General features: G+C 43.3%; 1 protein-coding gene across 1 annotated transcript in view; it reads left to right on the top strand.

Annotated features, from left to right (window-relative positions):
* HAPSTR1 (HUWE1 associated protein modifying stress responses) overlaps nt 1–19,971 on the top strand; it is a 32,216-nt gene extending 12,245 nt beyond the window's left edge. Inside the window, exon 4 of the mRNA XM_081338114.1 lies at nt 16,449–19,971. Within this exon, the coding sequence (XP_081194240.1) occupies nt 16,449–16,693 (245 nt within the window). The 3' untranslated portion in view covers nt 16,694–19,971. The remainder of the gene's footprint in view (nt 1–16,448) is intronic.
* Nucleotides 19,972–23,623: the final 3,652 nt, after the last annotated feature.

Here is a 23,623-nt window from a genome sequence, read left to right as displayed (position 1 = left end):
TGTATGTAGCATGGAAGCAGCAGGCATGTTTGTTTGGTAATGTGATCTGTGAGCCTTCATGGCTTACATGACTGTAGACTGCTCCAGGTTGGCAATTAGTTGTTTGGTTGCTTCAGAAAATCCTTCAGGTAGAAGAAAAATATTATTTTTTCTGGCTGAGGGGGTACCGTTTCATTCTTATAAAGCAGGGGTGGGGGAACTATGGCCCCTTTATGATTTTATGAACTGCCCGTGCTGACTCAGGAATTCTGGGAGTTCAAGTCCACAAGTCATAAAGGGGCCATAGTTCTCCACCTCTGTTCTGAAGCAACAAGATATTCAATTGGATATTTCCCTTTCAAAACACACCAGTTGGGTGGAGCTACCCAGACTGTGAAGATAGTCTGGTGCAATTGAAAGAGTGGGTGCATAATTTGTGGATGTTTTTATTATTGTTTAATCAATGGGGGAAGCCAGATTCTCTTCACAGCTGAAGTGGTTTGCTTAACAACAGGGGCAATAAAAAGTAAAATTGGGCTTGACTCATAGCCTTGCAAGCGGTGGGGATTCTGGTCTCAGTGGTAATTGTAAGACCACCTCTATACTGAATTTAAATATCTGGCTTGGAAATTATGCAGAACTGATGGATAATACAAAATACAGAATTTTAGGAAGAAACATTTGTATAGTGCAGCTTTTGCTGCACTGTAAGTTTCAGAATTCTTGACCATGGCTGTGATGAAGGCTGCTGAAGAAGCATGTCAGGTATTTTTTTACAATACATATCCCCAAAACCCACCCACCCCAAACCACCCCCCTCCCCCCCCCTTCCCAGAGCTGAATACAGGGTTATAGATATAATAATCATATTCTAACTAAGATTATCCATTATAAAATTAACCAAATTCATAATGTGCTTTAATTCCCCTTTAACATAGATACATTCAAATTATTACAAACATCATAATAACTTAAAAATATAATAAATACTAATACTAAGATTAATAACAATCTAAAATCTACTCATAAGCTAAATGGAACTTTTTAGTCCCATATTTATTCTGAATATAATCTATCCATCTCCTCCAAACTGAAATATATCTTTCTTGTGAGTGATCCTTCAAATAAGCAGAAATCTTAGACATTTCTGCAAGATTCGATACCTTAAGTACCCATTCTTCTATAGTAGGCAAACTATCCTTCTTCCAATATTGTCCCACCAGTAACCGTGCTGCTCTTATCAAGTTCAACATCAAATTGATTTCTTTAGTATCATAAACCAGTGTTTTTCAACCTTTTTTGGGCAAAGGCACACTTGTTTCATGAAAAAAATCACGAGGCACTCCACCGTTTTCCGCACCGTTGGGCCTCCCCACGGTCGCTACACGAACGGTCGTAAGTTGAGGATGGCCTGTGTTCTCAAGGGGTTGGACTAGATGACCTCCAAGGTCCCTTCCAACTTATTATTATTATTATTATTATTATTATTATTATTATTATTATTATTATTATTATTAGCCTCTTTATTTTATTTTATTTTGTGGCTTTTGTTTGTTTTTGCTGTGAAGGAAAAGGAAAGCTTGCATTTCTTTTTAATTTATCTTTCTGTATTTTCTTTTTTCTCTTCTTTTCTTTCTTCCTTCCTTCCTTCCCTCTCTTCCCTCCCTCTCTTTTCTTTCTTTATCTTCCTTCCTTCCTTTCTCTCTCCCACTTTCTTTCCCTCCCTCTCTCAATTTCTTGCTTTCTACTTGTTGTGGAAATTGGAAGCTACTTGCATTTCTTTTTAATTTTTCTTTCTGCATTTTTCTCCTTCATTTATTTTTCTTTCTCTTTCTTTCTTTCTTTTCTCTTTCTTTCTTTCTCTTTCTTTTCTCTTTCTTTCTATCTTTCTTCCTTTCTTTCCTGCCTTTCTCTCTCCCACTTTCTTTCCCTCCCTCTCCCGGTGCCCAGCCGAGGCCGTGCAACAGGCAACAGCCTCCTCAGGGCTCAGCCAGCCAGAACTCACCCTCCCGTCTAGCTCAGCCCGTTCGGTAAAAATGCCGAACGGGCTCAGAAGGCGTTCCCAGGCACTCCGCCGCAGGCCCCAGGCGCCCCGTCGCTCGGAACGGCCCGGCCACTTTAGGTCCAGGTTCCCCGCTGCCCGACTCATCTTCGGCGTTGCCGCCGCCGTGGGTCAGGCCCGGCGGACCCGGACCGGCACACCAACATCTCCCGCGGCCTCTGCAAGTTGTTACGGCACCGGGAACTCCCGGTGCCCAGCCGAGGCCGTGCAACAGGCAACAGCCTCCTCAGGGCTCAGCCAGCCAGAACTCACCCTCCCGTCTAGCTCAGCCGCGGGCCACGGCCATCTTCTCTGGAGGGAGGTAAAAAAAAAAATTTCCCACGGCACACCAGGCAACAGCTCGCGGCACACTAGTGTGCCGCGGAACAGCGGTTGAAAAACACTGTCATAAACTACAACAATACCCAATAAAAACAATTGTGGAGAAAACTTTTATCTTTCTCTTAAAAATCTTTTGAATGTTCCACCAAATTTTAATCCAAAAAGCTTTTATATTTCTACAAGTACACCACATATGAAAATAAGTAGCATCTAAACTACCGCATCTCCAGCATTTAGACTGTAGGTTAGGATACATGTTAGACAACTTTTTGGGATCCAAATGCCATCTATAAAACATTTTATAAAAATTTTCTCTTAAATTTTGAGCCTGAGTAAATTTAACATTTTTTTATTTTTATTTTTATTTATTTTATTTTAATTCCATTTATATCCCGCCCTTCTCCAAAGACTCAGGGCAGCTTACAAGCTTAGCAATAGCCTTCATTCTATGTATATGCCTGTTTATTAGGGCTTTCACCCCCCCCCCCCAAGCGGCATTATTACAAAGTCAGCTTATTGCCCCCAACAATCTGAGTCCTCATTTTACCTACCTGGGAAGGATGGAAGGCTGAGTCAACCTTCTGACCCAGATTACCTCCCAAGTATCCAACGGAATTGGTTCCTGTATGTTTTGTGCCCACTTTATCATACAATCTTTAACCAATTCCGTTTCCGAGTCCAATTCAATTAAAACATTATATATCCCCTTTATATGCGCACAATTTAAATCTCTAATTTATTTTACTAATTTTTCATCTGTAATTGTGATGCCAACCTTCTGATCCAGCTTCCACCTAGCTTTCAGTTGGGTGTATTGGAACCAAGAGTAACTTATGTTTTCTTGTCTTAACTCATCTAATGATTTAAGTTGCCAATTATTCCCTTCCAGTCTAAGTAATTCCTTATAGGAAAACATATCCAAACTCACTCCCATAGATACACCTTCTATCGCGTTTCCGGGAATTCCCCAAATCGTCAGGTAGCATTTTCTGACACAGATCTCTGGAAGTGAAGTAGAAGCCTTTTTAACGCTGCTCCTGCCGTGTTGCAAGCAAACCTGTGGTGGAGATTTCATTTGTAACTCAATAAGTTGCTGGTTTTAAATCCTGCTCAGTGAGCTAGCGATGCTGCAGCAGGAGTAATTTAAATTGCAATTGGATACCTTTTTAATTGGTTTAAATCTGTGGGTAAGCATGTAACTCATATTGGGATTAGAAAACTGTCTCATGTGGAAAAACCCTGATTGTTTTCCTCTTGTTAGCTCGGTGGACAAATCTATTCTAAGTGCCAAGATGGCATTTTGCCCCCAATGGTTTGAACATTGCTTTGCTATTGGAAGTAATCAAAATGGCTGAGGATATCCTGGTTCTCTTCAGGTTTCTGCTCCCTTCTTGCCAGGGAAGCTGCCAGAGGAGAGAGGTGTGATTTGTACTCCAGCTTCACAAGGCATATGCTTGAGTTTCCACATCCATACTTGTCAAAGTGCCAAAGCCTGGCGCTGATTCTTGGGACTTGCTGTGAGGCAGGATAGGTGGTACTTTTGCTAGGCAGGTGACTGGTTGGGGTGATCCAGAGCAGGCTGGTATTGCTTAGTTTTCAAGTTTTACAAGTTTGCTTGCCTGTCATGGGGCGAGGGAGTTAAAGTAACAAGATGTTTACAGCGTTGACGTGGATGCTCCTGTGTGTCAGGATTTTCAGTGGACGAATAGAGGGTCACTGCATCTTGGGCCAACAGCTATATATCTGTATTGCTCTAACACTGGTTGTGGCAACTAGTCACTTTGATTCAGGTGCTGCCCACAAAGTCTGCAGTCCAGCCATGACCACCTAGCTTTGATTTCTGGATGTGAATGTTAATGCCTGACAAATGCACAGAACTGGAATTTGAAATTGTTTAGGATGTCCTTTAGCCTCTGTGAAACCTTTAGCTAGAGAGATGCCAGAGGTTTGTCTTTCTATAAGCTCAATGTAAGAAGCTTTTTCAAATGACTTTGACATTTTATAGATTAGGTGTGAATTTCAGCCTGTTTATGAGAATGTAATGAAATCACCAGTATCTTCATATATCAAGAAAAAGTTGTTTTCACCTTGAAGATAGAAAAAAAAGTGTTCAGCCAGTGAAATGAAGGCTTTTGGATTCTCTTCATCAAAGTCCAATTCTTAATCTCTGTGTATGCCACCAATTTTTTGATACTAAACTGGAGAGTAAAGTAAAGTAGGATAGAGGAATGAAGAAGAGAGAGGAATGAAGAAGAGAGAATAGAATAGAATATTACATAAGGGGTCCCCAACCCCCGTCTGTGGACTGGCAGCGGGCGGCAGCATGCCAGAAACCAGTCCGTGCAAGCAAGCAAGCAAAGCCCCATCCGGGGGATGCAGGCAGCACGCAACACCCCCCCCCCTCCGATCCACGAAAAAACCTTTCTCCACAGAACTGGTCCCTGGTGCCAAAGGGTTGGGGACCTCTGTATTATATCACATCACATCGGATATTTTTCAAGAAGGTGAAGATATTTCCTGGCAGATAAGTGCTGGGCCTCATTGCTGAAGTTAAATAGTATTCCAGATCAATAAAAGGAAGAATTTCCCTAAGTGCTTAACCAGTGTTACAGAATTTGCAACCACAACTCTTGGCAGCAGGATAATACTGATTGCTCGACGTGGTCTCCTTGTGCAGAGTTGGTTTGCCTTGCAGTGCCAGATTCTAGAGCAGTCAAGGGCTGCAACAAACCTGTCTGCCTAGGGCAGGGGTAGGCAACCTTGGCTGTTTTATGACTCGTGGACTTCAACTCCCAGAATTCCTGAGCCAGCCACGCTGAGGGGAAAGGGAGAGGTTTCCAAGCTGAGCCATGCTGGCTCAGGAATTCGGGGAGTTGAAGTCCACGAGTCATAAAAGAGCCGAGGTTGCCTACCCCTAGGCTAGGGCTTTCCAAAGGACCTGGTAGGAAAACCTGATGGTGCCTGTTGTAGTTTTTAGTCAGTGAGAGATGCTAAGTCCAAGCAGTCGCTCATCTTCTTTGGATTTAGTATAATGTTTTTGTGGGATTGAACCTCTTGGCTTAGAAGAGGAGAGTGTGACTTGGTTTCCTGTGGCAAATATAAGGCCAGGCAACTTTCTGGTGGGCAGAAATGGGGCTTTTCATATTTTTGGATGGATAAGAGCCTCAGTAGGTAGGACAACAATGTCCTGATTTTGAATGTTTTGTCTGTGTGTGTGTGTGTGTGTGTGCGCGCGTGCGCGTGCGCGTGTGCTGAGGGGGGGAAGTACTATTTTATCTTAAAAACATTCAGCCTGTTTTAGGATCTCATTGTGGGTTGTCCTCTTCAAAGTGATGTTTTCTGAACTTCTTGCATCCTGAGGTCTGAGGTTGCCTATCTGAGATTGCCCTCAGTTATATTTCTCTCTTTTAAGTTTGCTAGAACTAAAGAAATAGGATTTTTGAAATGCAGAAATGGCTGCTCTAAGTAACTGACATCTGACAAGGTTGCTTCAAGCTTAGATCTCTCAGGCTATCAAAGAAAAAAAAGTTAATTAGCTAAATGTATGTTCCAAATGAACATGGTTTGCGTCTGACAAGTGAAATGCCTTTTTTTGTCTAGAAATAATTTCTGTAGACAGAGGTGTTAATGGGAGGCATTGGAAGCTAAACTTTTTGGCAGGTTTGCTCGTGTCAAGAATGTGAGAATAATTTGTGGGCAAGTGAACTGCCTTGCACTTCTTGAATTTGGAAAAAAAATAAGTTTTTTTAAACTAATAATACATTTCTATGCATATTTGCTGATATGTTCTAATTTTTCACAATTAGACTTATTGTTTAGTAATTGCAATTTATTTCTTAGTAAGCCTTAAAAAGCAGAGGCATTTAATTTGGATAAAAGTGCAAGGTTTTCAATCTTTTGAAGCAGTAGGGAAGAGGTCTTTTGGGTGACATTTTAATGATACATTTATTGATTTTAATTTAAAATAATTCAGTTACTCAAAATGAAGTTATATGTTTCTGAGTATTAAGGAATATACCGTATCTTCATTTTTGTCTGGAAATGTAAGTAGGCAAAAAGGTAATTTGTGAAATGGAAGCAACCACCAGGTGTATGTAATAAAAATATAGTTTCGACTTCATCCTCCAATGAATCAGGTTTTTGTTGTTAGCTGCGAAGTCGTGTCCGACCCATCGCGACCCTATGGACAACGTTCCTCCAGGCCTTCCTGTCCTCTACCTTCTTCTGGAGTCCATTTAAGCTCATGCCTACTGCTTCAGTGACTCCATCTAGCCACCTTATTCTCTGTCGTCCCCTTCTTCTCTTGCCCTCAACCTTTCCCAGCATTAGGCTCTTCTCCAGTGAGTTCTTCCTTCTCATTAGGTGGCCAAAGAATTTGAGTTTTAGCTTCAGGACCTGGCCTTCTAAAGAGCAGTCAGGGTTGATCTCCTCTAGGACTGACCGGTTTGATCGCCTTGCAGTCCAAGGGACTCGCAGGAGTCTTCTCCAGCACCACAGTTCAAAGGCCTCCATTCTTTGGCGCTCAGCCTTTTTTATGGTCCAACTTTCAGTGCCATACATTGCAACTGGGAAGACCATAGCCTTGACTATACGCACTTTTGTTGACAGGGTGATGTCTCTGCTTTTTAGTGTGCTGTCTAGATTTGTCATGGCTTTCCTCCCGAGGAGCAAGCGTCTTTTAATTTCTTGGCTACAGTCCCCATCTGCAGTGATCTTGGAGCCCAGGAAAATAAAATCTGTCACTACCTCCATTTCTTCCCCATCTATTTGCCAGGAATTGAGGGGGCCAGATGCCATGATCTTGGTTTTCTTAATGTTTAGTTTCAACCCAAATTTTGCACTCTCCTTCTTCACCCGCAACAAGAGGCTCTTTAGTTCTTCTTCACTTTCTGCCATTAGAGTGGTATCATCTGCATATCTTAGGTTGTTGATGTTTCTTCCGGCAATCTTAATTCCAACTTTTGATTCATCTAGCCCTGCCTTTCTCATGATGTGCTCTGCATATAAGTTAAATAGGCAGGGCGACAGTATACAGCCTTTCCGGACTCCTTTCCCAATTTTGAATCAATCAGTGGTTCCGTGTCCAGTTCTCACTGTTGCTTCTTGGCCCACATACAGGTTTCTCAAGAGACAAATAAGATGGTCTGGTACTCCCATCTCTTTAAGAACTTGCTACAGTTTGTTATGATCCACACAATCAAAGGCTTTAGCATAGTCAATGAAGCAGAAGTAGATGTTTTTCTGGAACTCCCTAGCTTTCTCCATGATCCAGCGTACGTTGGCAATTTGATCTCTAGTTCCTCTGCCTCTTCGAAATCCTGCCTGTACTTCTGGTAGTTCTCGATCCACATACTGCTGGAGTCTAGCTTGTAGGATTTTAAGCATGACTTTACTAGCATGAGAAATGAGTGCAATGTTTGAACATTCCTTGGCACTGCCTTTCTTTGGAATTGGAATGTAAACTGATTTTTTCCAATCCTGTGGCCACTGTTGAGTTTTCCAAATTTGCTGGCAAATTGAGTGTAGCACTTTTACTGCATCGTCTTTTAAGATTTTGAATAGCTCAGCTGGAATACTGTCACCTCCACTAGCTTTGTTGTTGCTCAGCTTTTCTAAGGCCCACTTCACTTCACATTCTAGGATGTCTGGCTCAAGGTCAGTGACCACCTCATTGTGATTATCAGGGACGTTAAGCTCATTCTTGTATAGTTCCTCTGTGTAATTTTGCCACCTCTTCTTAATCTCTTCTGCCTCTGTTAGGTCCCTGCCATTTCGGTCCTTTATCATGCCCATTTTATGAAACGTTCCCTTCATATCTCCAATTTTCTTGAAGAGATCTCTGGTCCTCCCTATTCTATTGTTTTCTTCTATTTCTTTGCACTGTTCATTTAAGAAGGCATTCTTATCTCTTCTAGCTATTCTCTGGAATTCTGCATTCAATTGGGCGTATCTTTCTTTTTTCTCCCTTGCCTTTTGCTTCCCTTCTTTCCTCAGCTATTTGCAAAGCTTCCTCAGGCAGCCATTTTGCTTTCTTGCATTTCTTTTTCTTTGGGATGGTTTTGGTTGCTACCTGTTGTACAATGTTGGGAACCTCTGTCCATAGTTCTTCAGGCACTGCCTATCAGATCTAATTCCTTAAATCTATTTGTCACCTCTACTGTATATTCAACAGGGATATGATTTAATTCATACCTGACTGGCCTAGTGCTTTTCCCTACTTTCTTCAGTTTAAGCCTAAACTTTGCAATGAGAAGCTCATGGTCTGAGCCACAGTCAGCTCGTGGTCTTGTTTTTACTGACTGTATAGAGCTTCTCCATCTTTGGCTGCAGAGCACATATTCAATCTGATTTCTGTGTTGACCGTCTGGTGATGTCCATGTGTAAAGCTGTCTCTTGGGTTGTTGGAAAAGAGTGTTTGCTATCACCATCGTATTCTCTTGACAAAATTCTATCAGCCTGTGCCCTGCTTCATTTTGTACTCCAAGGCCAAACTTGCCTGTTATTCCAGTTATCTTTTGGCTTCCTACTTTAGCATTCCAATCTCCCATTATGATAAGGACATCATTTTTGGGTGTTAGTTCTATAAGGTGCTGTAGGGCTTCATAGAACCGGTCAATTTCATCCTCTTCAGCACCGGTGGTTGGGGCATAGACTTGGACTACTGTGATATTGAATGGTTTGCCTTGGATTTGAACTGAGATCATTCTGTCATTTTGAGGATTGTATCCCAGTATTGCTTTTCCTACTTTTTTATTGACTATGAAGGCTACTCCATTTCTTCTGAGGGATTCTTGCCCGCAGTAGTATACCTGATGGTCATCTGAATTAAATTGACCCATTCCTGTCCGTTTTAGTTCGCTGATACCCAAGATGTCGATGTTTAGTCTTGTCATCTCTTGTTTGACCACATCCAGCTTTCCTTGATTCATGGATCTTACATTCCAGGTTCCTATGGAGAAAAAAATCTTTACAGCATCGGACTTTCCTTTCACCACCAGACATATCCACAGCTGAGCGTCCTTTCGGCTTTGGCCCAGTCACTTCATTCTTTCTGGCGCTACTAGTACTAGCCCTCTGCTCTTCCCCAGTAGCATATTGGACGCCTTCCAACCTGAGGGGCTCATCTTCCAGCGTCATATCGTTTTGCCTTTTGGTACTGTCCATAGGGTTTTCATGGCAAAGATACTGGAGTGGTTTGCCATTTCCTTCTCCAGTGGATCACGTTTTGTCAGAACTCTCTGCTATGACCTGTCCGTCTTGGGTGGCCCTGCACGGCATAGCTCATAGCTTCATTGAATTACGCAAGTCCCTTCGCCACGACAAGGCAGTAATCCATGAAGGGGATGAATCAAGTAGATATGGGGAAACATTGGCTTTCAGAAACAGGGAGGGGAAAAGTTAGACTGCAGACTTCCACATGTAATACTTCTTTTTTTTTTAAAGGATTTTATTGAATTTTACAGGGTTAGGGATAAAATAGGATTGGGTTAGGGATAAAATAGGATTGGGTTAGGGAATAGGGTTTAGGGTGGGGTTGGGATCAGGATTGGGGTTGGGACAGGGTTGGGATCAACATTGGGGTTATCTCCCAACAACACTTTCATTCTTTAGCAAACAGGCTATTGTCCGGGTACATATGTTCAATTAACAATAGTTAATATAGTAATAGATAACTGTAGAGAATGTAATAAATGATAATCAAAAACAATGTCAGTTAATACATATCAGTCTTCTTACTAATATATATTCAAAATGTATTCATTTCTCAGTAGTTCATTTTCCTAACCATTGGTAAAAATTTTCCATGTTCTATAATACTGAGTCTTCTTTCTCTTCAATGTCTAATGTCAGTCTATCCATTTCAGCACATTCTAAGATTTTCTTAATTAAAACCTCTTCAGTTGGTAAGTTTTCATTTTTCCAGTTTTGGGCAAATGCTATTCTCGCTGCTGTCAGTACATGCAATATTAAATATTCATTCTCCTTCTCATAATTAGATCCTAATATTCCTAACGAAAACAATTCTGGCTTAAATTCTGTCTGTCTTTTAGTCATCTTTTCCAACCATGTATGTATCTTAACCCAAAACCTTTTTTGCTTTAGTGCATGTCCATCAGATGATAGTACCTCGCCTTACCTGGCACATGTAATACTTTCTAATCAGCCTCATTTTCTGAATCTGAATTAGGTTTCTTTTTTCTTACTACTTTTGAGGCTTTATAGTAGAAGAAGTCATTGCAAATTTACTTCATAATAGAAAGCATGCTGTAGGAGAAAGTTCCCCAACTTTTCAGGGTTGGTGGGGGGAAGGGGGAAAGAAGGGTTGGTTTTGTGTGTGTGGGGCTGAATGCGTGCACAAACACCTATTGAGTGAGTGGAGCTGTAAATGCCCATGACGCTCGTGGCGATGCCTGCGTTGAGTGGGGCAGTGCACGCTGGTGCCAGCCAAGTGGCCAGGTTGGGGACCCCTGCTCTAGGAGATGAGTAGGCTGGGCCCGAGGGAGGGATCAAACATGTCATAAGTCAGGAGTTCCTGTGCGCCCACAAAAGTGCAGCCCACCTTGAATTCCTTCTACTCTTACCTCCCGCTAATTTCCCTTGGCCGTTAGTAGTTCAGATTCTTGTAGAGAGCTTAAACTTGCAAAAACCTTTATGCCCATCTGAGCTGTCTGGATGTCCTGATGTTCCTGGCCTCTGACACATGCAGAGGTAGAAAAGAGGAAGCACAAATATTATAATAAGCAGGTATGCATTCAAAATGGAACAAATCTCACCAGCTCACTGTATTAAGGATGAAGCAGTGCATTTGCTAAGTTAAATTGCTAAATTAAATTTTGTAACGGTATCAATATGCTTGAATCTTGGGGATAGAAAGATATCTTAAAAAGAGTTTCCAGGGCTGAGCGTTGCTGACCTAGTCGTGAGGGTGCAATATTAGAAGAGATGAACTCGTTGCTCTAATGTGGTTTCTTGTTCTTTGTGGCTTCTCTGTCTCAAAGTATGTTGCAATTTTGTCAGGTAATGCTTCAGAATTTTTTTCCAATATTCCCCATACTTTGCTTTCCTGTCAGAAAAGTTGAAAAAGAAACATCCTTGCAAACAGAATCCTAATCATATGATTAGAATCCTATTCACACAAACTCCATTGTGAGGTCGAACTCCTGATGGCTAAGTGTGCTTTGAATCAAGAATGGCTTGAAAGTTGCTCTTGATAAATCCTGAGCTTGGGTTGAAATCCAGAAGGGAGGTAGCCTTAGTCTCTAGCAACAGAGTCTTCTGTCACCTTTGAAGAAATGTACCAGATGCTCTTGCTTGCTACATGCATTAACCAGTCAATGCCCACAGTCTCTTGTTTACTCCTTGTAGCTTGCACCCCCTGGGGGTGTGAGACGATATTCCAGGGGCTGCAAAAAAATTGGGTTTTCAAAATTATAGGGTATATGCATAATTTGTTGCTGTCATTTCGAACTTTTGTAAGGGGTGCGAGAATATATCAGAAGCCTTCTAGGGGTGTGGGGTATAGAAAAGGTTGGGAACCTCTGGCTTAGAATCTTTTACCTCCTTTCAAACAGCTTGGCAAAAGGCCTTGTTTTGCCCCACACATGCGCTTTACCAGTTTTTATCTTCCCTCTCTCAGTCATCACCTTTGGCAGCCAGTACACTGCTCCAGCCTGCTCTTATATTTAATTGCTGCACCAGCATTAGGTGATGCAGATGGAACTGTTAGACTGGAATCGAATCATAGGACTGGAAAGAATTTTGGAGGTCTTTTAGTTTAATCCCCTGTCCATGGCAGGAGACCCTCTATCATCCTGGACAAATGGTTATCCAGTTTTTTCTGAAAAATCTCCAGTGATCCACAACTCTAGGAAGCAACCTTTTCCATTGGTTAATTCCTGTCACTGGAAGAAAATTTCTCCTTAGTTACAGGTTAGATGTCTCTTTAACGAGCTTCTACCTGTTGCTTCTTGTCCTACCCTTAGCTGCTTTGAAGAGTAAGTTAACCCCCTCTTCTTTGTGACAGCCCCTCAAATATCTGGAGATTCTCAATCATCCATGTCATGATTGTTTCAAAAGTGCTTTTTCATTCCCCACCATCCAGTCAGAGTTGAAGAAGCTTCTTGGATGAGAATAAAAAACAAGAAAGTCCAGTTGCCTCCTGAAAAAGCACCTTTGGGACAGCCCCTCAAGTACTGGAAGATGGCTGTCATGTTATTCCTAATTCTTCTCTTCTTTTGTTGTTAGTTGCGAAGCCGTGTCCAACCCATCGCGACCCCATGGACAATGTTCCTCCAGGCCTTCCTGTCCTCTACCATCTTCTGGAGTCCATTTACGCTCACGCCAACTGCTTCAGTGACTCCGTCCAGCCACCTCATTCTCTGTCGTCCCCTTCTTCTATTGCCCTCAACCTTTCCCAGCATTAGGCTCTTCTCCAGTGAGTCCTTCCTTCTCATTAGGTGGCCAAAGGATTTGAGTTTTAGCTTCAGGATCTGGCCTTCTAAAGAACAGTCAGGGTTGATCTCCTCTAGGACTGACCAGTTTGATCGCCTTGCACTCCAAGGAACTCGCAGGAGTCTTCTCCAGCACCATAGTTCAAAGGCCTCAATTCTTTGGCGCTCAGCCTTTTTTATGGTCCAACTTTCACTGCCATATATTGCAACTGGGAAGACCATAGCCTTGACTATACGCACTTTCGTTGACGTCTCTGCTTTTTAGTGTGCTGTCTAGATTTGCCATTGCTTTCCTCCCCAGGAGCAAGCGTCTTTTAATTTCTTGGCTGTAGTCCCCATCTGCGGTGATCTTGGAGCCAGAGTATTTGAATTTCAGCTTCAGGATCTGGCCTTCTAAAGAGCAGTCAGGGTTGATCTCCTCTAGGACTGACCGGTTTGATTGTCTTGCAGTCCAAGGGACTCGCAGGAGTCTTCTCCAGCAGGCTAGTTCCTATCTAGTTCCTTTAACTATTCCTTGTATAAATCATCCGGCAGATATCTTATCATCTTAGTGTTCTTTGCACTCTTTCTAGGCATCTTTTTTTGTATCATGGTGACCAGAATTGGACGTCGTATTCCACCTGTGGCCTTACTAGTGCAGTATAAAGTAGTATTATCACTTCTCGTGATCTTGGTGCTATCCATCTGTTGATGCTGGTATTGGGTTTTTTGGGAGCTGCAGCACACTGCTGGGTCATACTTCAGTGGTTGTCCACAAGGACTCCTAGATCCCTCTCACAGTTAGTTACTGTTGAGCCAGGTACCACCTATTCTATATCTGTGCATTTGATTTTTCCTGTCTAGGTGTAGGACCTTATTTTTCTCACCATTGAGCTGCATCTTGTTGGATAGGGACCAGTGCACAAGTCTGTCAAGAACCTTCTGAATCTTGAGTCTATTCTCCAAAAAAATGTTAGCAGTTTCCCCAAACTTGGTGTCATCTACAAAATTGATGAATTCCTCTACCCCTCATCTAGATCTAGATCATTTAGAGAGAGATTAAAGAGCACTAGCCCCAAAACAGAACTTTGAGGTCCCTCACTGCATGCTTCCTCTGATTTAGACACAGTTCCATTAAGGACTGAATGCGGTTGGTCAGTCAGTTGTGAATCCATCTGGTGGTGCCACTGTATATCCCACATAGCTCTATCTTACCAAGAAGCAGAGTGTGGTGTACTTTCAAATTCCTTACTGAAGTCAAGTATTCTATGACCAGGGCATTATCCTGATCCACTAATTTACTCACTTTATCAAAGAAGGCAGTAAGGGTTGTCTGGCGATGATCTGTTTATAACAAACATATGCTAGCTTCTTGTAATTGCTTTGTTCATCTCTAGGTGCTCTCACAAACCCATGGCTTGATAATCTTTTCTGGGATTTTTCCAGGTATTGATGTGAAGCTGATTGCTCTGCATTTCTTGAATCCACTTTTCCCCCTTCTTGTCTAGATTGGAACCACATCAGTTCATTTTCAGTCCTCTGGCAGTTCTGTGTTCCAGGAGCTTTGAAAGATTCTGTTCAGTGGTTCCAAGATCACGTCTGTCAACTCTTTCAGAACTCTGGGGTGTAATCCTTGTGGTTCTGGTATTTGAACTCATCTAGAGTGGATATGTGTTACCTATTGTTACCTATTTCTTGCCTATTTTGACCTGCATTCCTGTTCTGTCTCCCACTGTGCTGCTTTTGGTAGGTTGGGCTAATTTTCTGTTTGCGTGAAGACAGATGCAAAGAAGAAATTCTGCCTCTCACCACCTTGCGATCGTCTCCCATTAGTGGACCGGTCATATCTTTGACTTTTTCTTGTTCCTTACATGTTGAAAGAAACTTTATTTTTTGTTGTTTCTTGTATTTCTCAGTTCATTCTGAGCGTTAGATTTCCTGACTCCGTCGTTGCAGATTTGGGCTATTTGCTGGAATTCTGCTCTAGTTATGCGACCCTCTTACTTGGTTCCCAAATGGTATAGAAAACCTGAGTGTGTCAAGAGCTTCCCATTCCACAACTGGGACTTCTTGAAAGCAATCTGCAAGGAGTTGGTTCTAGTAGTTTTGTTTGCCCTTGTAAGAGATCTAAATGTCTATGGAGATTCTCAGTCATCCAGGTCATGGTTGTCCCAAAGGTGCTTTCCCCCCCCAAAAGGCAACTGGACTTTTTGCTTCTCTATCCAAGAACTGAAGAAGCTTCTTGGATGAGAAGCGAAACATTAAAAAAAAAGTCCAGTTGCCTTTTGGAAAAAAACACTTTTCGGACTAGCAAGTGACTTCTGAAGGGCTATCTGGCAAATTTCTTGGAGAGGTTGAGCTTACTTGGAGATGGAAAGATATCCTGAAGCATCTGGTTTTATTCGTGTACCTTTGCTAAGCCTTGGGATGGGATGGGGGAGGCTGGGGGAAAGGTATTTCCAGAGCAAAGCCAATCCTTTAGCCTCTGGGTGAGCAGAACACAGCTGATATGGAACCTAAGTCTGGATAAATTCTGTTTTTTAGGTATCACAGATTGTATAACCATGTCCAGTTAACTGGATGACAAAGTTTGCTAAGAAGGGTGATAAAACGTGAACCACCACCACCCCTTTCCACATGTGCATTTAGATCTGTATGTTTGAGCAAACGCCCCAGCTGAAGAACTAGTGAAATATACTTCAATTCTCAGTATCCTACATAGCCAAGAGGTAGAGGAACTGCCTTTTCTCCCAGTTTTCCCAGAACTGGCTTACTGAATGGGAAAGCTGGGGGGGAAAAAGGCATTGACAAGGATGACTTCTATGATTTAATCCTTTTGTGGTCATATTTTGAAGTACAGGCAGTCCTCAACTTACAAAAGTTCATTTAGTGACCATTCAAAGTTACAACGGCAGTGAAAAAAGTGGCTTATGACTGTTTTTCACACTTACGACCATTGCAGCATCCCCATGGTTCAGGTGATCAAAATTCAGATGCCTGGCTGCTGACTCGTATTTATCATGTGATCCCCTTTTGTGACCTTCTGACAAGCACAGTCAGTGGAGAAGCCAGATTCATTGAATGACCATGTTACTAACTTAACAACTGCAGTGATCCACTTAACAACCGTGGCAAGAAAGGTTATAAAATGGGGCAAAATTCACTGAACAGCTGTCGCTGAGCGACAGAACGTTTGTGCTCAGTTGTGGCCGTAAGCCGAGGACTACCTGTATCTTTCTGCTAGAGAAGGTTGGCTTGATGGTGAGAGGAGGGCCTTTCTGAACAGATCCCCAAGGAATCTATGGGGCACTTCCATAACCCTCTGCAGCCGTGTTCCTAAACTCTAATGAGGATGCCCGCAGTTGAGCGCTCGGCACCCAAGAGCTCCGAGTAAGCCCGGTGTTCTCTCGCGAGGGGTCCAGACCTGCCGTTTGTGCTCAGGTTGCCTCCACTAGGAAGAGCTGCGACTTTTGTAAGGATCCCAAACTGTAAAGGAGTCGCCCATCACGTAGCCCAGGGCAGCTTGTGGATTCACGTTAGTGTAGATGCGGAGGGCAAACGGGTGCCTTTCCTTTCTTGGCTCCTCGGCACGCCCCTCCGGCTTTGTGGCTCCCAAACCGTCTGAATACCTTCCTTCTTTCCTTCTCCTCCTGCAGGTCTCAGCGGTGCGATGGCCAGCATCAGCGTTCGCTCGAGCACCCCGGGCTCCCCCACTCACGTGAGCAGCGGCTCCACCGGGAGTCGAAGGAGAAACGGACTCCATGATGTTGACTTGAACACTTTCATATCTGAAGAAATGGCGCTCCACTTGGACAATGGTGGAACTAGAAAGCGTACCTCAGCCCAGTGCGGTGATGGCATTACGGACTCCCCGACCCATAAACGCAACCGTATGATCTAAATGGCAACCTTGTTTCCACCCTCCCCTCTTCCCCGCCCCTTTGCTCAAAAGCCCACTGGTGCTCACCCGCCCACTGGGAAAACCCAATTTGAGGCGCTCTCTTCTCGAGTCGCACAAAAATTGCCATAAAAAAAGAAAAAGAAAGAACACATCCTGAGGGTAACACTCCTCTCGAACCTCTATGGCTTTCTTCAGAGTAGATTCTTTAGCAGAGGATTTCCAACGTCGTGTAGTAGCTAGCAAGCTCATCGCAGGTAGATCACACATCCATTCCAAGGCTAAAAGTGACCTTACATGTACTCTTAAAGGGAAGAAAGGAAATATCAGACATTTATTTGATTATAGATTGCTTTTTGTCCTTTATTTCTTGACGTGTTTAAATATTTGCTTCAACAGTATTGCCACTTTTGACAACAGTGTCAACACCATGACTTGGCAAGTAAGACCCAATGCTTCCTTTAGAGAGAATATATATATATATATATATACACACACATATATATATATTCTTAAATATATTAATATTTTCCTTTTAAAGCCTACTAGACACATAATTTTCTATTTAAATGTGTGCACATTATAAGCATTGGCCTGTGTCCATTTTTAAAAACAAAATTACAAAGTTGGGAGGCAATGTAAACAGGTTTCCCTGGTGATGATGCAGCAGAGACTAAGTCGTTACAAGAAGGCTGTTTGTTGGGGTTGTGTGTGTGAGCTCTAAAGCAGCTGCCCCTCCTCTCCCCCTCCCCCCCCCCCCGCCCCAGGAATTTCTGCTTGGAAGGTTTTGAATCGATTGCTTAAGTCACCCAGCAGTGTATCTTGATTGTCAGAGGAATGTGTTTTGCCATGGGGAGGACGTGTAATTTTTATTTATACAGGTATGTATCTTACACTTCCTCGGTGTGCAGGGAGAAAACTGGGTGGGTAGGAAATGTATTTTTTTTTAAGGGTTTTGGCCTCATTGTGATGGGGGTGAGGTTTGAAGGCAGGACCACCAGTGTCTCAGGCACAATTATTCCCTTGGTCACTCGGGTGAGATGGTCAGCCTCTTGTCCTCTCAGGGGGAGATTTCTTCTGGGTGGCCTCGGTGCCAAGGGCTGCAAAGCCAGGCCGGCCCCCAGCATGGCGGTTGAGCTGGCCAAGCGTTGAGTCATCAGCAGAGGGTGATGGTGCAGCAAAAAGGTGCCCACCATTTTCGAGTCAGGTATGTGACATACCTGCCCACTGAGCCCCCTCTGGGAAAGGGGTAAAAGGAATGGGGTCCGCAGACGAGGGCTGCTCCACCTGGGGTCCAAATTCCCCTCTCCTCCCTGCTCCCCTCCCCAAAAATCTCAACACACAACCCCTTCTTTCTGTAGCCCCAGAGATCTGTTGTTATCAATGAAAAGGATAGTAATAACTCACCAGCGGTGGGGGCTTTGAAAGTGGTAGGGTAGTCTTCCCTGTTCTGGTGCCCACAAGCCCCTTCATCCCTTGCCTTCTGTGGAGTTTCTGGCTGAGGATGATTGGATCGCTAGTCTGCCTTGACCGCAGAAGGGCAGTTGCAGTGTTTCAAAATAGCTTTGGAACCAGATTCCAGTTGAGTGTTGCTTGATTGGGCAGCAAAATACACTGTAGGATCCTTAGTTTAGAGCCTCTTCATGCCCCACCAGTCAGATGTTTCCCCCAGATCTCTCCTCTCTCCTGAGGCGTCCTGTTTCTGTTAATTTGGGAGTGGTTGTGTCAAATCCATCTAAGCAGCAGAAGTCCTTGCAATTTGGGGGTGGGTGGGTGGGGCTAATTCAGGAGGGATTCAGGCAGCAATAAGGGGCCTTTTGAATTGTGCACCCTTGTTTTTTGCCTTTGAAAAATGCAATGTGAAGCATACTTCAATTTAAAACGCCACAGATATTCTCTGGGAGAAGCATATCCTCATTTACTTTGTGGAGCTTTTTAAAAACACCGCAAATTGCATCTTAAACAGCTGAAAATGACCTGTCATGAAACGATGAGAATTTAACATTAATTCCGGCCTCAAGTCTCAGGTTGCATTATCTTTTAGATGTTCTTTTTTTAAAGATTGCCAATGTCGAGTGCAGCTCATGGATGGCTTATTGACTTAATGAGAATCCAGACTGCAGATTGTCTGTGTGGCATGGTTCTTTCTGGTTTAAACAAGCATTTCTCTTTGGAGAATTAAGCACTTAATGTTTGTGGGTGCAGGATTAAGACTGTTGCAAAATGATAAAATATTCTGCCAAAAAACAAACACAAAGTAGTACTTCAAATGAAATTGTAACTGGAAAACTCAACTAGTGAGCAGAGCCGTCTAATACTCAGAGAGAAGGAATTGGCCTGGAATGGAGAAATAGGAAATAAGGACTTGGGCCACGGATGAACGCACAGACTCCTTGATTTATAAAGCATTGGTGCACTGAATGAGTATGGAGCTTTGCTGAGGTTTTTGGTCCGTGGTTTCTCCAAAGTAGTTACGAGCCCAGCCCAAAATGCTAGATGAGGAGGTTAAGATTGCTTCCCAGTTAGACTGAAAAAGAACGGAGCATGTAGCTCTCCGTGTGTGGAATTTATTCCCCCCCTTCCCTCTTACCAATTAGACTAGAGTAATTCTTCTGTGCTTTGAAGCTTTGCTTTCAGTCTAGTTCCTCCGAACAAAATTATTTCAGGATTTTAAAATTTTTGGTGCCATCTTTTTGTTTTGGTAAAGAGAAATACAGGCTTGGATAAGCCAGCTGTCCTTATAGTCTGTGTGCTTGTAAAGCTTAAACTTTTACTTTCCTGCTTTTTTAAAAAAAACAAACAAACACTATTTGCCGTCAAAATGTTCACTCTCCTGCCAAAATAATCATACTCTCGATTGCATGATGGCCCCTCGTTGGAGTAGTGGGTTGTGTCACAAGCAAATTTCTTTAAAGCTCGGCCATGGAATAGTCCCAGAGGTCACTCCTTGATTGTGACTTTGGGAAGACTATAACTCTTATAAAACATACTTGTCTCATTCTGTTTTTCCCTGTAAACCAAACTTAACATGAATATGGGGCAGATTTTACATATAGTGTATCCTGCATTGAAGCTGAGCTTGGCTTGCATATTACTAAAATTCAATTTTAAATATTAAAACACTTGAGCTATAGTGAAGTAATGCAAAGCTGATTCTCCCCCTCCCTCCACCCTCCTTTGTTTGAAATGGAATTCCTGCAAATCTTCAAATGTGACCTTTGCTCTGCTGGAGAAATAGATACCTTTTTAAAACCGTAATAAAATGAAATAAAATAAATCGACACTTGCCTGCTTGTTTACTTTCTTTACTGTTGCGCTAGTCCAGGGGTAGGCAACCTCTGCTCTTTTATGACTCATGGACTTCAACTCCCAGAATTCCTGAGTCAGCTATGCTGACTCAGGAATTCTGGGAGTTGAAGTCCATGAGTCATAAAAGAGCCGAGGTTGCCTACCCATGAGCTAGTCAGAGTGGATGGTCATTTGAGATCTGTGTGTAATATTTGGGGGCAGTGGCTGTTCCTGGGTTGGTGGGGTGATAGCTTTTATTGGGTGGCAGATCAACTGCCAACTTGATTCTGGGGGGAAATCCAGTTGGAATGCATCTTTTTAAAAAAAATTTCAACTTTGGCAGCCTGCAAATCTCTGTCTGGAGTACAGGTAGTCCTTGACTTAACAACGGTTCGTTTAGTGACAGTTCAAAGTTACAACGGCACTGAAAGAAGTGACTTGATGACCTTTTTCACACATCCATTGAAGCACCCCCGTGGTCACGTGATCAAAATTCAGATGCTTGGCAACTGACTCATTTACGACGGGTTGCAGTGTCCCAGGGTCACATGATTGATAATCTTTTGGAAATCTTCTGACAGTCAAAGTCAACGGGAGAAGCCACAAGTCGTAAAATGGGGCCAAATTCATTTAACAAATGTCTGGCTTAGCAACAGAAATTTTGGGCTCAATTGTGGCTGTAAGTCCAGGACTACTACCTGGACTACTACTACCACTAGCTGTATGATGGGATGGAGCAGAAGGAGCTGCTGTGAGAGGTAACCTTTGTGTGTTCTAGGAACGATTTTGGCCTAGCCCAGGATTCCAGCAACCATCCAGGATCGAGATTTTAAAAGGGGTTGAATATCACGGCTCTGGTTTTCGCCTACAGTACTGGGTAAATTGCATTATAAGCTAGGTAGCAATAAGAGCTAGAAAACCTTCGGAAATGGAAGCACGATGCCCACCTTCAATGCATTTGGGCAGTTTCCAGGACTTGCACGGATGTGAACTCAGCTTTTTGAAAGAGCAATCGTTTCACAGTGACCCTCACTTGTGGGCAATGTAAAGGTAGCCTCTGAAGGTGGGAAGGTGAGCCATATCAAATGGGTTTGTTATGACAATTGCTAGTATTGTGATTGTGATCCTTGCAGACCTCCAGGAGCTAAGCAAGGTGGGAGCTTGTAAGTGAACGGCATGCTGGCTGGGGAACTCTGGGAATTGAAGTCCCCATATCTTACAGTTGCCACAGTTGTGAAACACTGCTCCAGGGAGAGAGATCCTGCATAGGATGTATATTTTATGCACATACATAAATACAGACATATTCACAGGTCTTTAGAGCCAGGCATAAAACAATCACCGGGAGCTGAAGATGGAAACCCAAGACGTTCAGGAGACAGTTGAATGAGGGTGGAGAAGATGACATCTTACTGGGACCTCTTGGAACAATCTGTTCTCAAACTTTTCGGCAAAACTAAGTGCTCCCTGCTGAGCCCTTTACAAGCAGCTGCAAATCACACAGATAAAAATACTAAGACAACTTTTGTGTGTGGCTTTTCTTAACATGTCCTCAACATTTGTGGGGTTTTCTTTAGCAATAGCAACAGCACTTAGACTTACCTACCGCTTCACAGTGCTTTTACAGCCCTCTCTAAGCAGTTTACACAGCATTTTGCCCCCCAACAATCTGGGTCCTCATTTTACTGACCTCAGAAGACTGAATCAACCTTGAGTTGGTCAGGATCGAACTGGCTACGGGCAGAGTCAGCCTGCAATACTGCATACTAACCACTGCGCCACCAGGGCTCTTAAGGTTGTCTTTCTACAGCTAATCCACTTCCAACCACAACTGAAACTAAAATTTTTGTTGCTAAGCGAGACATTTGTTAAGTGAATTTTGCTTCCTTTTACAACCTTTCATGCTACAGTTAAGTGAATCACTGCAGTTAAGTCAGTAATACGATTAAGTGAATCTGGCTTCCCCATTAACTTTGCTTGTCAGAAGGTTGTTTTTTTTTAATCCCATTTATATCCCGCCCTTCTCCGAAGACTCAGGGCGGCTTACAATCTAAGCACAAATCTATGTGCTTAGCAATAGCCTTCATTCTATGTATATGCCTGCTTATTAGGGCTTTCACCCCCCCCAGCGGCATTATTACAAAGTCAGCTTAATTGCCCCCAACAATCTGGGTCCTCATTTTACCTACCTCGGAAGGATGGAAGGCTGAGTCAACCTTGAGCCTGGTGGGACTCGAACCTGCACTAATTGCAGGCAGCTGGTGTTACTTAAGGAGGCATTAGCCCACTGCTCCACCAAGAAGTTTGCCAAAGGGACGCTGGGACGCTGCAACCCTCATAAATACAAATCGGTTGCCAAGCATTGAATTTTGATCACGTGACCATGGGGATGTTGCAACGGTTGTAATGTGAAAAACAGCCATAATGTAAGGACCCACTTCAATCTACATCTTAAGAAAACAGAACCCTTGGAAGTGGTTTCTTCCAACAGGAGTCTTTATTAAGAGAAATTGATTGCAGGCATGCTAGACAAGATCTGGGGAACCCTCCCCACCATTCAATGTTTTAAAGCAGACATGTCAAACACAAGGCCCGGGGGCCGGATTCGGCCCGTGAAGTGGTTTCATGTGGCCCGCGAAGCCATCCTGGAAACAGTGAGGGAACGGCCCCCACTGCCTTGGCCCTGGCCCAGAGACCCTCCTCCTGCCAGAGACCCTCAGATCTGTCCCACTCCTGCCCAGGCCCCCCTAGGCACCCTTGATGCCAACGATGTAGAGCTGGCCATGCCCACCCAGTAGGCCATACGCACTTTAGCCACGCCCACTCAGTAGGCCACGCCCACCCAGTAGGCCACGCCCACCCGGCCCCTTGAGGGCAACTGCAGTGCTGATGCGGCCCTCAATGAAATTGAGTTTGACACCCCTGTTTTAAAGTGTTCCCACGCAGCCCCCACCCCACCCACAGTTCTTCTGGGTGATCCTAGCAGATTGCTAGGTGTTAACTTCAGGAAAAATAATATCAGTGCGGCTCCCTCGGCACGATCGCATGATCGTCCAATTCTCTTATTGCCCCGACTCCAAGTGTTGCATCTTTCCCCACTGTCGGTAAAGAGAAGAGCTTCAGAGAGGCATGGGATGAAAGGGAGATGGCTACATTGTTTTGTTAACAGATCCCACGTGAATCCACAAAAAGTTACTTTGTAGTGGAGACAGGAGGTAAAAGTAGTAAACTCCCCATACATACCCCCTCTCCCCTTTTTTAGTGTGACAGAATCCAGGAAACAGTAATGATTGGTTTTTTAAAATCAGCGAATGAAATGTCTAAATATCTGCAACTATCTCGGCCTTGCAATTAGCCTCTTGGACAAGGCTGTTTTACACTGTTGCTTGGAGGACGTTGGCTTGTCTAGAAACCTAATAGGCAAACTGTAAAAGTGGAGATTGTATCTGTTGACAACAATGTGAAATCACAACTGCCAGTTCTTTATATCTGCTGTTGATCTTCGTACACACCGAGTTCTTCCTAAGAACTTAGGATTTCATAATGTGTTGGCATAGGTCATAGGATATGTGTGGATCCTTGCCTTTTGCTATTCTTCTTTCTTGCGTTATTCCTGCCATATCGCCCGGTCGCAGTTGACAGATG

This window comes from Vipera berus (genome assembly GCF_964194415.1).
Source record: "Vipera berus genome assembly, chromosome: 13".
NCBI classification, from domain to species: Eukaryota; Metazoa; Chordata; class Lepidosauria; order Squamata; family Viperidae; genus Vipera; species Vipera berus.
The sequence above is the reverse complement of the archived record's forward strand: the minus strand, read 5'-3'. Positions and strand labels throughout refer to the sequence as shown.